Source organism: Acanthochromis polyacanthus, chromosome 1 (assembly GCF_021347895.1).
Source record: "Acanthochromis polyacanthus isolate Apoly-LR-REF ecotype Palm Island chromosome 1, KAUST_Apoly_ChrSc, whole genome shotgun sequence".
Taxonomy (NCBI): Eukaryota; Metazoa; Chordata; class Actinopteri; family Pomacentridae; genus Acanthochromis; species Acanthochromis polyacanthus.
The window spans coordinates 19,204,383-19,215,444 of record NC_067113.1 but is presented as its reverse complement, the minus strand read 5'-3'; the positions used below and the strand labels follow the sequence as shown (position 1 = coordinate 19,215,444).

General features: G+C 40.0%; 1 protein-coding gene across 1 annotated transcript; it reads right to left on the bottom strand.

Annotated features, from left to right (window-relative positions):
- Nucleotides 1-630: 630 nt before the first annotated feature.
- kif15 (kinesin family member 15) lies at nt 631-10,786 on the bottom strand. Its single transcript, XM_022221882.2, has 35 exons — nt 10,375-10,786; nt 10,059-10,089; nt 9,605-9,791; nt 9,439-9,515; nt 9,306-9,343; nt 9,110-9,207; nt 8,785-8,964; nt 8,450-8,659; nt 8,243-8,368; nt 7,986-8,108; nt 7,715-7,862; nt 7,455-7,546; nt 7,137-7,346; nt 6,614-6,791; nt 6,378-6,519; nt 5,586-5,727; nt 5,294-5,461; nt 5,075-5,203; nt 4,871-4,976; nt 4,561-4,726; nt 4,323-4,473; nt 4,131-4,216; nt 3,929-4,007; nt 3,752-3,838; nt 3,556-3,660; nt 3,314-3,436; nt 3,064-3,210; nt 2,853-2,948; nt 2,565-2,729; nt 2,203-2,303; nt 2,034-2,100; nt 1,911-1,948; nt 1,641-1,773; nt 1,291-1,422; nt 631-1,170 (listed from the first exon to the last, which is right to left on the bottom strand). The coding sequence occupies exons 1-35, from the start codon at nt 10,391-10,393 to the stop codon at nt 1,096-1,098; spliced, it is 4,155 nt and encodes a 1,384-aa protein (XP_022077574.1). The 5' UTR covers nt 10,394-10,786; the 3' UTR covers nt 631-1,095.
- Nucleotides 10,787-11,062: the final 276 nt, after the last annotated feature.

Below are 11,062 nucleotides of genomic sequence, written 5' to 3'. Positions count from 1 at the left end.
ATGCTAACTAGTTTGACTTACTTACACCAGTGTTCAGGAGTATTTCTCCAACTGAAGGTAGCTTTAGCTAGCTAGCATGACTAGCCAAGTTTAAGCTAACTTTGTTACTTCGTCCATTTGTCTTACCTGGTCTCATTCGACAACGGTCCGTCAGACTTTTTTTCAGTCACTTCGTCTCTGAGTTTGATGTTTGCAAACTTGGTCCCCGAGGTGAACCACTCTGAAATTTGTTCAGCAGTGAAAGCTTTCTTCATGCTGCAGGTGTTAATTACAATAACTGCATCTCTCTGACCTTGACGCAGATGAGGACGTTACGTCTCCAACTAGTGGTTGGTCTAAGAATCACAAATACCGTCTTTTGGTAATGATTGAGGAATTTTTCAAGCATAAATTGCAACCATTTCTTGTCCCAGCTTCTCCAATGTGAGGAGTATTCTCAGATTGATATTATAAATGTAACATTTTGGAAGTTCCTACTCTTTAGAGAATTTAAAGCATTGGATGACCTCAGACAAAGAGCTTTTACGATTACTTTTTTTTCCATAGTCCTTGCATCCCTGAATGACTTTATTCTTTCATTTTCTTTCAAGTGTTCAGAAAATAAACATCATAAAATATAAATTGAGACAATTAGAAGTAGGAAAAAGAATTTAATTACAGTATAATAAAAAGTATCAAAAAAGCACTGGTTATAAGAATGATGGGAAAAAAAATACAACAAACATTATACCATGGACACAACCTAAATGGTTAGTCAACAATCACAGCACCAGACATGAGCACCAAAAAAGGTATGAACAGAAAGATTTTCAGCCTGCGAGAACTGCGACTAGACATATCCTGTACATTCAAAGCAGTTCAGCAAGACTGAGTAATGACGTAGCTGCATTAATCAAAGTTTTGTCACCGCTGGTCTGTCCTTGCTGCTAAAATAACGCCTGAGTCAATCTAAATTTTGGGAAAACAGCAAAAGATAAGTAAAATACTGCTTCACATTTACTGACTGAAAAACAAATTAAAAATCAGGAATACCAATGTCTTAAAAAACACAAAACAAAAGAACACTTGTTCACAATTCATGTACAAACCAGGGATTTACATCATCTCCATAGAAGGACATCCAATGTGGTCTCGCATTAAGGTAAGCTCTGTTCGGAGCTTTTCGTTTTCCTTGAAAGCAAAACAAAAACAAAAACAAAAAAAAACGGACAAAGGTGATCAACATGTTCTGATAACAAAATTCGCAACCAAAGATCGATATCATGAAATTATATAAGAAATGCTAGTTACCTCTTGAAGTTTAGTATTGTCCTTTTTCAGTTTAACCAGATATTCAATCCTTTGTTTGTGGTTTTTGTGTCCTACAAGTTTCCCATTCTCCTCCGACAGCTTAACGTTCTGCTTACGGAGAACCTCGTTCTCCTGGAATAAAGCAAACATTTGACCAAAGTCAAATACAAGAATCATTTTTTCATTAGTGTGGCAGTCCTTGTGCATGTGCTATCAATCCTGGTTATTTTGAATTGATCCTTTCACTCTGACTCAGCTCAGATTGTTTGGGGGTTCTGTTGTAGCAGACATTGAAGCTAAATTTGTCCAAAGTTCTTTAGTGAATGACTGTGGTGAACTCCATCTCTCACCTGGACGAGCTTATCCTCATCATGCATCCTCTGGCTAAGATCTCTCAACTCTAGACAGCGGTTCCTCAACTCAGTGGTCAACTCTTGAACACAAGTCTGAGACTGAGCCAGCATGGACTCCTGTGCCTGCAATCTAATCCACGAGGGAGGAAAATAAAAGAAACATGGTTGCAGTTGTAAAACTTCAGGCATCAATGAGAGACAAGGCCCAATAACAAACAATAACAAACAGTGATTCATTTGACCAAACCAATCCACACAGGTGTTTACCTTTTCTGAGTGCCAGACAGCTTCTCTAGGATTTTGCTCTGGTAATGAATAACAGAGAAACACAATAAAAAAATTATGCATTTAAGAGAGAAAAATAAAAGCGGCAAAGAGACAGATGCAGACCTTCTCTGCTCTCTCCTCCTGCAGCTCTTTAAGCATTGACTGCTTGATGGCTTCATTCAACTCATCACTGAAAAATCACAAGACAACATTACTCACTTTCCTTATTCCATAATTTATAGACAGCATGAAACGCAGGAGACGGCAGAATTACGGAATGAAGAAATTCAACCTGTTATTTCCATTCTGTGTCAGCTGATTCTGCTTTGTGTAAAACTTGTCGAGCAATTCCTGGATCTCCATTCGGACCATCTCTTTTTCAGTCAGCTGCGTCTGAGGACAGGTTATACAAAACATGAGTACTAACAGTAGTAAAGTATGATAATAAGACAATTAAATGTCATTGAGTTTAATTAAAAAGTGCAAATAGAGCAACAAAAACATTTTAATAAAGTGGTTTTGATGGACTGTAAACCACTGTAAAATGAACTATGTAAGGTACAAAAATTTTTTGTAAGACACAAAATAGTCTGGTACAATTCAATCTAATTGTGAATGGCTAAATGTTCATTTAACTTTTGCACAAAAATATACCTTCAGTCTTTGGATTTCTTCATTCTTGGCAGTCCTCTCAGCGTTCAGCTCTGCTAACAGAATCTCCATGGTCATCATGGAGGAGCGTCGACTCTCCAGCTCCTGCTCCTGGCTCTCCAGCACCTGGGTCAGGTCCCTGTTGAAGCTTCCTGGAGTACAGGGTGTCTTAAAAAAAAAAGAAAGAAAGAAAAAAAAAGATGAGCACATGACTGCAATTACAAAAATAAGTCACATGCTCCATTTGTGAAGCCATATATGAAGAACAGTTGAACCATCAGCAGGTTTTACCCGAGGAAGTGATTTAGGCGTGACGGTTGGTTCAACAAGGGGTTTGAAAATTCCATTTCTGATTGTTTTCTCAACAGCTTCCTGTTGTTGTTGCACCTGGTATGAAATGAGAGTTTAGGAAATGACTAATTTTGACAAAATACTATCCTTTGGATTTTTTATGCTACTGCTTATTTGTTTAATGTGCTAAGACATCCAAAAAAAACTTCACCTTCTGCTCTAGATTCTGTATCGTGACCTCCTTCTGGGCTGTTTGCTCTTGAGATGCTTGGAGGAGGCTGTTCTGCTCATCTAAAACCTTGGCGAGTCTCTCGACTTCTTCAGTGGCGTAAGCAATCTCCTCCTGCAACACCTCAACCTAAGAACGTGCACATTAGATGTTGTGGGTTTTCTTTTCATTTTTAAAATTTGTTTTGTACCGACAAAACTGTGGTCATCGCATCAGTATTGACAAACATTACCTCTATTTTGTTGGATGTTTCCCTCCTGTCTAAAGTTTGTTTCAGGTCACAGATTTCTGCCTGCATCTTACAGTTTTGCTCCTTGATGTCCTCCCTTTCAAGGCAGGCAGCATTGTATTTGGCCTGGAAGAACAATGGCATTATTATTAATACACACACACACACAATGACTGATTCAAATGTTACACTTAAATAGTAATGTTTTGGAAGACAGATAAGGGGTAAAATAGGAGGAAGAGCACCGTAATGTCTTTGATATCTCCAGACAGGTGGTTCATGGTCTGGTCCTTCTGGCTCAGTTCACTGCGGAGGTCTCTGGTTTGGTTAATCAGATCTAAAACAACATCCTGTCAAACAACACAAAAGGTATTCAGAGGGACAGTAGACAAATTGAAGCCATTTCTGTAGCTAAAGAAAGAATTGTTCACGGAGTCTTACTTTGTCCTGCTCAATCTTCTGCTCCAAGCTTTTTATCCTTTCATTGGCAGAAGTTAAATTTTGCTCAAAATCGGCAATTTTGGACACCTTCAAAACAAAAATAAGAAACGAGGTTTAACTCCTCATCTGCAGTTACTGTTCTACTTTGCAAGTATGCACACATTCCTGATGACTGACCTGCTGTTGATTTTGTATTGTCAAGTCTGAAACTTGTTTTCTGAGATGTGTATTCTGCTCCACAGTTTCAGTAAGTTCTCTGCAGGAACACACAATATACAAAGGTTACATCTGTCAATATGAGCATCATTTTAAAAATTAAAATTGTTCGAAGCAGTTCACAAAGAAAGGCATAATCCACAGTTATACTGTGCAAACTCACTTTGATGTAATTTCTTTGTTTTCTCTTAACTGGGAGATCAGGGTGCTTGTGTGCTCTTGCTCACTTTGCAGAGAATTACTTAATGCCTAGAGTGAAAGAAAAAAATCAGAAGAATAGCAAATGAAGACAGGTAAGTCATAAAAACTTACATTTAACATCAAAAATGGCTCCGGAGATTCTGAGCTCACTAACCATGACTTGCGTCTTCAGTTCATCAATCTCCTGCTGCCTGTCGTGCAGCTGCTGTCTCGCCTGATCAGCCTCAAACTTGGCCTCAGCTTGCAGCTGGTCAAACGAATCCTGCAGAGTCCGATGCTGCTCTAGAAGCTGCTCCCACTCCAGTCTGGAGTGAAGATCACATTGTGGTTGCGAGCACATAAATACACGAGAGAAAGACGAGCGCAGCGCTGTGTATTTGATTCATACTTACTGGACTTTGTCAAGCTGGAGCTGTGTGCTGATCAGGCTGTTGGAGAGCTGACTCATCTCTTTCTCCTGCTCACTCTGACCGTCTCTCAGTTCGTTCTTCACAGAGGCCAGCTCCTCATCGGATGACTGCAGCACCAAGCGTAGATCGCGTATCTCACTCCTCAGAACTGAAAGAAGAGGTAATACCTTGAAGTGTTTGTCTCCATCAATGGCTCAAGTGAAAACAACCTCACAATGAGACTGAAAATTACAAGTTCACAAACAGCAACCACAGTCCAAGCAAATGATCGGGAGAAACATCAGAGCCTCACCTTGTGCAGCCTGCTGTTCAGACTGAAGGCTTTGTTGCAGGTTGTTAATGGTTTCTTGCAGGACGAGCTGATCTTTGTCCCTATTGGTTCTCTCAGTAGAAAGTTGCTGCATCAAGTGTGAACCATCAGGATAACAGGACAGATTAATAAACTGTACTACGTTTTTCCAAGTTACCACAATAAATGTATATGAGGAAGTTCTACCTCATCCTTGTGGTCAGCCTCTTGTGACATCACGGTAATCTGCTCCTCAAGTTTTGCAATTTGCTGCAACAATTTGCTGTTCTTTAGCTCCTCTTCATTTAGCTGTGTCTGGACACGACTGACTTGATCCTGAAGAGAAATTACAGAAAGTATAAGACAACGGGAGGACTGGATGTGCTTTCTGTACACATGTATAAAGGATAATGCACAATAATTTACCTGCACTTGACGCAGCTCCTCTGTCAAGGCCATCTCACCCATGTCTGATGGAGGCTGCTCAGCCCAAATGTTCTCTGCTTTATCATCTTCATCTTTCAGGTGGTCGGGGCTGGAGAGAGGCACGAAGCGGGACCGCAAATTGTATGCTTTGGTGGGCGTGGTGAGAATCTGGTATGATAAATATTTAAAAATTAAAACAGATTATATTTTTTCAGAATTGTAGAAAGTAGCCATAACAACAAGTTAGAGTTGTCTCACAGTTATATAGGAACATATTTAAAGCTTGACTTACCTTTATAGTTTCAACATGAATTCTGTTCAGTTCAGAAACCTCCCGTTTTTTATAAGCATTTGTGGCTTCCAAAATGTTCTCCAAATGCCTGTTGGACTTGTCAAGGTATCTTTTCTCAGACTCCAACTGTGACATCTGTTTCCTAAAGCACAAAGCACCACATTATGCTATAAAAAAATACTTTGTGAAGGCACTGCATGGAAAATAGCATGTTTCCCACAGCTAATCAAAGATTGATCACTTCTTTAAACAAAAACAGCTCTCCATCAACCCATAAATCAGAGCTGTGCAGTTCTTAATACAAACAAAAGTGGATAAACAAGTAGAGGAGTCGGGGCAAATATATGAAAATAGACCGAGATATTGTTTGCCAAACTAAATAAAATGGAAGCCGGGAACCTACAATGTGTTTTATGAAAGCAAATCCAGTTCATAATGTAAACATTCATCCATCCATTCTCTATACACCGCTTTATCCTCATTAGGGTTGCGGGGGTGCTGGAGTCTATCCCAGTTGACTCGGTCGAAGGCAGGGGACACCCTGGACAGGTCTGTCACAGGGCTACATATACAGACACACAATCACACTCACATTCAATAGTGCAAACAGTTATTGGTAAAAAAAAAAAGAAAAAAAGTCCTGTGTGTGCTCACAAATGTGTTCTATTTATTATTACTGGACTTCATGCATGTATTTCTGGTTTTTGGAGGGACGAGTTCCTAAGCATCTCTTAAACTTTTCAGTATAATCACATTGTCACTTTGGCTTTTCTTGTTAAATAACCTCCTTACTTGGTCACTTCTTTGTACTCCTCAAAGGCCCGAAGAGCAGCTGCGAGGTCTGACTGCTTCTGAAGAAGTTTAGCGTTCAGCTTCTCAATTGTAGCTGCTGAGACAGTATCTGTAGCCACAGTGGATGAAGAGACTGCTGCAGCTGTGGAGCAACATATGATTATTAAAATGCGTGTTTTTTTTTTTGTATGTACAAAATATTTTCTCAATTCTCTGATTACTATCCTCCATCTTACTTTCTGGGAGTCTTTCTGACTCTACAGCCATCTGAAAGGCGTCTTCCAACTCAGCAGCAACCTGAGCAGCAACCTCTTCAGCTTTAACCACTGATTCAAGAGAACGCAGTAGGCGATTCTCCTCCCTGAGGCTGTAATTCTCTGCTGCATATCGAGTCATCTTTGGATGATGTTCAACCTTAAAAGGCAAAAGTGAGTGCAAGAAATGCTGGTGGTAAGCAATACATCCCAGAGTTCAGAGGAACTGTGGAGCTGTGTATGGCTATTATTAGACGAAATCATTACCCATTACACATATAACCCTACTCTGCTTCCTGTTTAATTGCCTTGGATGAATCTCTTTTGGATGATACAGGAAATAAAACATTAAATCATTGGAGTTTCTCACAGCAACCTTAAAAGGCTAAGGAATGTTTTGGCATCTGAACTAGAGAACCTCTCCACCACCATGTATTTACACAATATGAAGACATAGTCATGAGATGTGGGTTAGACAGCGCGTAAAAGGCTTGACATTTTTTACCTGATCTCTTAAGATCTTAATCTCTTCTTTCAGCTGGTCAATCAAAGCCTGAGAATCTTTGTCTGAAAGCAAGCTTTGTCCTGCCTTCAGTTTTTTCTCAAGACGAGAGATGTGGTCTTCTCGAAACCTGACAATCATCCGGCTGGAATGGATGAACTTGTCCTTTTGTGTCCAGGCCTCCTCAAGCTGAGCCACCTTCTTAAGCAGCATCTGAGTGTGGTCAGACATAACTCTAAGTTCCTTGCATCAGCGTTATTTCCCATAATAAAAGAGTACTTTCTCATAATAATTACCAATGCGAAACAACACTCCCCGTACCTTCTTCTCCTCATCTTGCTTCCTCCACAAACGAACAGCAGACATAAACTTCGATTTGTATGAGATGTTGTGTTGCATTTCAGTGGTTGGGCCTGGTAAGAAAAGCCATTTTATATTTGTTTAAAAAAATAACGCTCGAGATTTAAGGCTCTGACTTCAGGCTCCACTTGAGCATCAGTTTGTAACTTTGACGTGTAAATAGTTTAAATAGGATGTCACTTGAGTGAAAGTCAGCATATGTTTAATTTGTAGGCTGTTACCCATGGGGAGTTCAGGTCCTCCTGGTGCTATATCTCTTCCACAGTCCATTCCCTGAGCTGCCAGCACCTGTGTAAGCTGCTCTTTCAGCTTCTTCACTTCAGCCTGCAACTGCCTTACATTTCCCTGTGTGTCTTCATTGATAACAGCCTGGAAAAAGAGAAAAATCACACCAGAATGAAATAACGGAATGGTGTAAATATAGAATCACCGGAATCATGTTAATTCTGGTCCACTTTTACACAGTATATGGTTTTATTTAATGACAAATACCTTATTTTTGATCAGTTTTGCTCTCTGGGCAAACTGCAAAGTGGACAATGTTTCTCCAAAACACTTTGATCCAGGGTGCACATTTGCTATGATGTAAGTCTTTGCATTTCCTCCAAGAGAGTCCTGAAATACAAATAATAAAATGGTTAAAGTGCGTGCCACTGTATCTGAAAATATTGAACATACGTCATATTTTCAATTAAGTTTAGTTGTGCAACTTCCACCATCACATCAAGAACGTATCTTGCATCACTCACCCTGAGCAAGAAGGTGAGTTTAGAATCCCTGTAGCAGATGTGGCGATTCTTCCCATTGGATACATCCACCAAAGCCATGATCACCTGGCCAAGGCACATGAGTGAGCGATTGATACTGCTGGCCTCCTGAAAGAGAAACAGTGCAGACAGCAACTGTTACAGATGAAAGAAAATCACAAATGTAGTAGTGCAGTGTCAAAGCTTTACCTTGAGTCTGGAGCCCTCTGTGTGTGTGTCTTTCTGTCTCTCAGACCCTGCCAGGTCAACCAGGTTCAGCTGAGACATTCGGATGTTCACCACTTCATTGATGGACTCCTTGGACTCCAAAGTCATAGTGAACACGGCATGAGATCTTGAAGACTCGCGATTCATGGAGGTGGAGGCCACACGTCGATTGCGCCAGCCCATAGACAGCACCTAAGTGATTTGAAAGACAGTTAATGAGTTTCTTTCATTCTTGATAGGTCAGATATGAATTTTATCAAACATTAAAGTAATCGCCTACAATAGCCTACCATGACTCACAAAGGAGGAATTTATACCTGGTAGGCTTCAGCAGCTGAGTTCACAAATTTCTCCACAGCTCCCTCAACAAATACACCCTTTTTGATGTTCTCTCTGAGGAAAAGGCTGGCTGAGGCTGTGTCCAGAAGGTCATAAATTTGTTCATTGTATATCTCAATAAAAGAGCATTTGCAGAGGAAACTCTTGGACTGGCCGGACTTCAGGGAAACAGGAAGAAGGAGCAATTTAAAAAATGAACATACATTGATTTACAAAACAAAAATTGCAAACAAAAAAAGCGCCCCAAAACAATATTAATATTGGGCTACAACACATTCATGGCGATAAAATGTTGTTGCTCACCCTTTCTGCTTCTCTGTTGATGAGAAAAAACAGGTATTCAAAACTTCGAGGAATAACCCCCCTTAGTTCATCTGTGAAGTTATCCAACTCAGATGGTCCTTGGCAAGATGGCAAGAAAAAAGGCATTTATTTTATTCTGTTGAATGATTTAACTAGTTTGTTGTATAGAGTAAAACTAATAATAAGGAATACTTACCAAGCATGGTGAAAGTTTTCCCTGAGCCGGTTTGTCCACTGCAGAAGCATCAGTGAAATACAGTTAGGAATCGACTGTGCCAGTAATCATTTTCAATTTTAGATTGAACATAAACAACATTAAGGACACTTACTAGGCAAATATAGTACCATTATATCCATTCATACAAGACTCAACAATATTCTTGGCCACACTGGAGAAAACAGAGTCCTGTTGAAGAACACAAGCATTTTTTACTGGGATCAACCTTTTGAGTCATGTGATCTACTAATGATGTGTTTATAATTTAATAACCAAACCTGAGATGTGTTCATGTCAGCAACATGATCATAGGTGAAGGTTCGTGGTTCTGGTTTTGACAGCAGACGGATGGTGTTGGGTGAAGTGACTGTGAGACACAGATTCTGATCTCCATCTGTGGTCAGCCCAGTACCCTGGGTCAGGGGTCGCACTCGGACAAAGACTTTGATGGAATCGCTGTCACCACTGTAACACCAGAAAGTAGCACTTATAAAAGAGAAACACTGAGCTGAAGATGGAATTTAAGAACAGCAAGCCAAAGTAGTATCTTATCAACACCTTGGAAAAGGGAAAAAACAACAACCACACACAGACACATAGTAGTCGTCTGGTTCTGGATCAATAGCATAAGGTAATTACAGTTCAGCTTCAACGTTTCCATCCGTACAGTTAGCAACGTGTATTTAGAGACAGTGTGAATAAAGCAAACAGAGCACAACAAAAGTCAATTACCTGGCAGCAATGTGGGTTGAATCGACAGATCCTGTTGACATAATTACAAAACTGTTTAACGTTCGTTCAATTTAAGTATTTTGCAGCTGTAGCTACATTACATCGACATGGATTTTAACGCATTCCAGTCCTGCTAGCATCAAGTAATCATAATAGAGGTTAGAGTAACCTGAGAGTCCTAGCTAAGCAATGTTAGCTGATGCCAAGTCGGTAAGTAGCTCGCTAACGTTGCAAAAACAGAACATGATGCTGTCTACGAGCTGGAGTGACAACGTATTGGTTTTCAACCCAAACACAGAAGTGTTTATCGCGCTACCTTTTCCACTGGAATTCATTTTAGACGGAGAAATATTCGTCGTTACGTGGTTAAAGTTATTTTCTTCACAACATGTCGATCAGACGAGGAAGGACTGATCTGTTTACATCCTTTAAAATTGGCGGGCAGGTTCTTCTCTTCTTCTTCTTCTTATAAATTTCCGGCAGGCTGGATGCCTTGGGGCACATTGCTGCCTCTCACAGGTCAGGGTGAGAATGCAGGATTCAGACCTTCGACTTCCAAAGATGTAATCCGGTGGAGTTAACAAAATGAAGGACTGCATTCAACGTCCTTGCCTGGTTCTCTCTGGGATTAAGGAGACTCCTCATTGTAATTGATTCCTTTTCCTCGTGTGACACCTTGGCATATAACGGTGATCGGTGCTTCTCTTCTTCGACTGTCTTTTCATAGGGGCCGATAAACAGCTTGTAGGTGATTTACCGCCACCTACCGGATTGCATATATAGGGCCAAGACCGTTACTGCACTGCTACAACTACTACTACTGCAACAAATAATAATAATAATAATAATAATAATAATAATAATAAGAAGAAGAAGAAGAAGAAGAAGAAGAAGAAGAAGAAATCTGAAAATACAACTCAGCTGAGTTGAGTTTGGACATCAAATTTAAACATCTATCTAACTCATTGATATTTAAAACAGTATAAAAATGCACCATCCATTGT

Excerpts from the sequence above, each read along its gene's own strand:
- kif15 (XM_022221882.2), bottom strand. Across the intron at positions 4,727-4,870 it reads TGAACAGCAGGCTGCACAAG|TTCTGAGGAGTGAGATACGC; the intron begins GTGAGGCTCTGA and ends CTCTTCTTTCAG. Across the intron at positions 3,839-3,928 it reads CAATACAAAATCAACAGCAG|GTGTCCAAAATTGCCGATTT; the intron begins GTCAGTCATCAG and ends TTTGTTTTGAAG.